Raw genomic sequence first — 5,000 nt, forward strand, 5'->3', positions numbered from 1 at the left:
TTCCCCTATTGTCCTGCCAACTCTCTCATGATCTCACTGCACCCGTTCAATGATTCACTCACTGGAATTTTGACGCCGCTGGACGCGGGAACGCTATGACAATGTGTGTGTGTGTGTGTGTGTGTGTGTGAGGAGAGAGCTACAAGAAGTCTGAAAAACTGTGAAATAGTAGATGCAACTTTGCAACACTCTCAGCTCCGACGGGCCAGAGGAGATTTAGGTTTCTAATACTCTGCGCCTCGTTGCGTGTGAGAGAAAAGCTGAGATTACAAACTGCGTAGAAGAGCATTGAGCGGAAAAGCGACATTTTCAAGTGTTTTACAGTCAAAAAAGGAAACAAGAAGGACTTGTCTTTCTGTACCATCATTATAGCGTGAGTGTGTGTGTTGTAATTGTGTGCGTGCGTGCGTGTGTGTGTGTGTAAGTGGCAGTTAAGAGCAGGTGTCGAGTGTTGAAATATGAATCCCTCACAGATCAGTTCGGCGTAAAGGAATGTGCAGAAAATCCCCCATGACACACACACACACACACACACACACACACACACACACAAACACACATTTTGGCGAACCCATCATTATCATACATACTGGGCAAAGTTGACCGATTTGCCATATATAAGATATTTAGACTGTCTCTTGAGAGGAGAGGCGATGACAGATAAGGACACACCCACGTTTTTTTTCCCCTTCAGGGTCCAATTATTTCCCAGTCATCAAGGGCAACAATTGCCTGTGATGGAACCCGCCCTGACGACTAGAGTAGAGACTCACACACACGAGCAAGAACCGACTGGCAGCGCTCCACCGCTATTACACGTACAACCCACACGCAATTATTTCTTCGAGGGGGGAAAAAAAGCCGTTATTTTGTCGAAGGAGAACAAACGAGAACCAAAACAGATGACGAGGGGAGGAGGAGGAGGAGGAGGAGGAGGAGGAGGAAGGAGAGGAGGAGGAGGAAGGAGAGGAGGAGGAGGAAGGAGAGGAGAAACAGGAAGGGATGAAGGAGTGGGAGATGCCAGACAATGAGCGGCTTAAAAAAAAAATACAGGAAGTGCGAAGCGAGGAAGGAGGGGAGGATAGGAGGAAGAAAGGAGACCATTGGAAGGTGCGAGATCCCAGATGGCTGATGTGAACTGAGGCTACATCCACACTAAAATGATCTCTGTCCACACGGCAACCTTTGAAAACGCACATCACATGACCACTACACTGGGCATGCACCAGACGGCGTAAACAGGAAGCAGATGTTCGGCACACTGCAGTTGGTTTAGTTGCAGAAAAGAGATTTCTTCCCTCGGACCGACCGGACCATGAGGTCCAAGTGTCGCTCAGAGTCACGTGATCGGTGCGTGACGAATCAGGGAAGGACACGTCGCGACCGCTAAAACCCGATCAAGTTCACGTCCGTTTACACTCATCCACACTGAGAAAACCCCCCTGAGTTTTCAAACGTATCCGTCCCCGGGAGCGTTTCCAAAACGTCTCAGTTTTCGGTGCTCTAAAACTCCGCCGTTGCGCAAAAGATACGCGTTTTTAAAATGGAAGCGGAGCGGGCATTTATAGGGGAGAGAGAGGACGGCAGAGAGTTGACGGGACCACGATCGGACTGGAGACGATGACGACAATTAGAAATGGATCCTGACATCCCGTCCCGTCGAGAGAATCAGAATAAGAGCATATCGGCCCAGCACATTGGTAATATTCTCATAGATACTCCCCGGAGTGAATCAAACTTTTTTGGGGATCTCAAACGAAACCCGGTGCCGGTCGCTGGACAGCGCCTGAGTTTTCCTTTTTTCGTTTTCAAACACTCGCAACAGGAACAGAGAGGACTCCGGCCGAAGCCTCTGAATGCCACTTCCATATAAAGGTTGAAAGGGGGAAGCAGACGGCGAAACTTGCGAAACACAAAAACAAAATTTTCGACGTGTGGGCGAGCGCGACTCACCCGTACTCGTGCGGTATCCTGATGACTGACGATTTCATCTCGTGGAGGTCGTGAGCGAGCTCAGAGCGGGGCTCCGTCTTGATTGGCTTGTGAAGGTCGTGGTCGTGACCTGGGTGGATACAAATAGTTAGTATTTCAGACATCAAATTAAGATGAACTCTGCAAGGTTGCAGCGCAGGATGTTCTTGTTCTTTTCACTTTTTTGTTCTTTTTTTGTTACGCCAAGAGCACGGTCTGGAGGACAACCATCAGCTAGGTGTGCGTCTCAGTGCGTATCAGACAGAGGAGATCCAGATAGTGACCTCTGTGAATCTCAGTGACCTCCATCTGACCACAGGAAACCCAACACGGCTCCTCTGAGAAACAGGAATTTGCTGAAACTGATATTCTAAAAACAGAGGAAATGAAAAACACTTCCCCATTTTCTGAAAAAAATATGCTCATTTAAGGAGAAAAGGGATGTTTTTTTTCTTCCTCTGCATTTAGTCTTGGGTTTTTTGGGACTAATATTTGTCTCATTTTCGAAAACACTTGAGCAACACATACTGTATGCAATGTCATTGAATGTCATATTGCAATATATTGCATATATATAATTATGCAATATATAATTACAATAAAAGAACGCCTCCAAAAAAACAGAATTGAAACAAATAGAAACAACAAATGGTGTGGATGAAACAATAAGTGAGGCTCACCTGTCTTGTGCTCCCTGCTCCGATGATGGTCGTCGTCGCAGGCGACTGGTGAGCTCACCATTATCGACTGGTGCAGGTGGAGAGGCGAGGGGTAGAGGACGGACAGCGGCACCATGACCGGAGACATCATGACCCCCGACCCCTGGATGACCCCGGACCCTGAGCTCATCATTGGGCCCACCATGGTGCCGTGGTAGGGGAGTGATGGCGTGGGCGGCGGGAGAGCGTGCGAGGGCGAGGAGCGCAGCTGGGCGTGCGGGGTGGAGCAGCGGGGGGAGGCCCGGCTCGCCGCGCTGTAGGGGGAGGGCGGGGAGCTGCGCGAGGAGGCCGGGGAGGAGGAGGCGGAGGAGCAGGGCGGGGAGGAGGACGAGGAGGAGGACGAGGAGCGCTTGCTGACCGACAGGTCCACGGGCTCCAGCTGGGTGTGCGCGTGGTTGCTGGGCGTGTGGGGCTGGGCGAAGGCGGGCATGTGCGCGGGGTGGAAGATGTGGGCGGGGTGGGAAAAGATCACTCCGTACTGCTCCGTGGTTTTCACTAACGAAGAGTAGAATGACTGTGAGAGAGAGAGAGAGAGAGAGAGAGAGAGAGAGAGAGAGAGAGAGAGAGAGAGAGAGAGAGAGAGAGGATGTAGAAGAAGGAAGCGGTGAAGGGGACAAAAGAGCAGTTTGAAATATCCGTTCTGAACTGAAGAACACGAAAAACATGTTTCTGACGCACAAACAACTACAGCCAGCCAGAAAGTCTCAACCTAGCTCTGTTTGCGGAAAACTGTTATGTCTCAGAGTACAGTGTGTGTGTGTGTGTGTGTCTGTGCGTGTGTTCATTAGCCTGCTGCCTGGTAGTGTTTGTCCTCATTGTATGCAAATGTTCAGTGCACAGCAGCATGTTTGTCCAGGAAGAGCTGGAATGTGGGAACCAGTCTGTCTAGACATGTAGCCGGAGTGTGTGTCTGTCAGAGTTACTGTACGGCATCAAAAAAACATGTCTGGGCATGATGGGAGCACACGCACACACACACACACACACACACACACACATACATATACGCACACATGCACAGGCCTTACCGTCTCCATATCTGCCTTCAGAGGGTAGTCATACATCAGCATGGCTGCACAGGCCAGGCTCCTACAAAATAAAAGCACACAGCCATCAGTGCACACATTGAACACATAACAACGCAGTAACACACTCATTTGTCGCATCATTTACTTTTCTGTTCGGTGGGGTCCAACATGGAAACCATGGACTGACCCGTAACCAGCAAGTAATCTGATTTAATTAAAGAACAAATATATTCAGTTCAAGTATAAAAGTACCCGTTTAGCAGAAAGTCTGATAGTCTGGTGATTCCCAACCTCGGGGTCAGGCCCCTCTGAAGGGTCACAAGATGAATGTCAGGGGTCGTGAGATGATTAATGGGGTCGGAGGTAGAGGGAGAACATGCTTGTGCCTCATGGACTGCGATTCATTTTCTTTTGGCTTCTCTCTAACCTTTGCCTTTGTTTTGTGACTCGTAGGCCATGTCCGACCTCTCTGGGCCTCAAAACTGTTGTTTTGCCTGAACGAAACCATGTGAGACGTTTAGAGAGAACTCATAGACATCTGAAACGTGACAAGGGGGCCTCAACGAGACTCTGCTTTTTGGTTTTCGTTTGAGGGGTCGAAAGCCAAAGGAGCTTTAGAAGCACTGGTTTCATCTTCGTCGTATTTAATATATCTTTTTTTATTTTCAAAATGTGGAATATTCATTTTAAAAGTAACTCCAGCTGTCAGATAAATGTAGTGCAGTAAAGAGTACGTATGCATTCCTCTGGAAGAAGTATAAAGTGGCAACAGAATATTAGATATCAGATATTGAAGTACACAGTACATGAGGAAATATACTTCTTACATTCCAGCAAGAAGAAGATAATGAAATAAACAGCAATAAACTGCCAGAACACTTTGAAAATGAAATGGGTATGCTCTCACTCACACACACACACACACACACACACACACACACACACACACACACACACACACACACACACACACACACACACACACACACACACACACACGCACAGTGGGGATGACAAGTGAATCATGTAAAGTAGGAGGGAAGTGCCAGACGAGGGTCTGTAGCTAAGTATAGGTATCTGAAATGTGTGTTTCCGTGCGAGTGAATGAGAGCTGTCAGTAAATCACGTCAGACAATAACCAAACATTTCTCTCTCTCTCTCTCTCTCTCTCTCTCTCTCTCTTTCTCTCTCTCTCTCTCTCTTTCCGAGACGTTACTCGTCCGCTCCTCCCTTCCACAGTCAGCATCCAGCACCTGGAAGCTCTTCCTGCTCACTCGTCCGC

At 48.5% G+C, this 5,000-nt stretch overlaps 1 protein-coding gene across 1 annotated transcript in view; it reads right to left on the reverse strand.

The window, feature by feature from the left end:
* klf3 (Kruppel like factor 3 (basic)) overlaps positions 1-3,815 on the reverse strand; it is a 6,346-nt gene extending 2,531 nt beyond the window's left edge. The window contains exons 1-3 of the mRNA XM_079219806.1: positions 3,719-3,815; positions 2,652-3,204; positions 1,954-2,062 (exon numbers count right to left, since the gene is read on the reverse strand). Of these exons, the coding sequence (XP_079075932.1) occupies positions 1,954-2,062; positions 2,652-3,204; positions 3,719-3,760 (704 nt within the window). The 5' untranslated portion in view covers positions 3,761-3,815. The remainder of the gene's footprint in view (positions 1-1,953; positions 2,063-2,651; positions 3,205-3,718) is intronic.
* Between the last annotated feature and the right edge of the window lie 1,185 nt (positions 3,816-5,000).

This window comes from Taurulus bubalis, assembly GCF_910589615.1.
Source record: "Taurulus bubalis genome assembly, chromosome: 6".
Taxonomy (NCBI): domain Eukaryota; kingdom Metazoa; phylum Chordata; class Actinopteri; order Perciformes; family Cottidae; genus Taurulus; species Taurulus bubalis.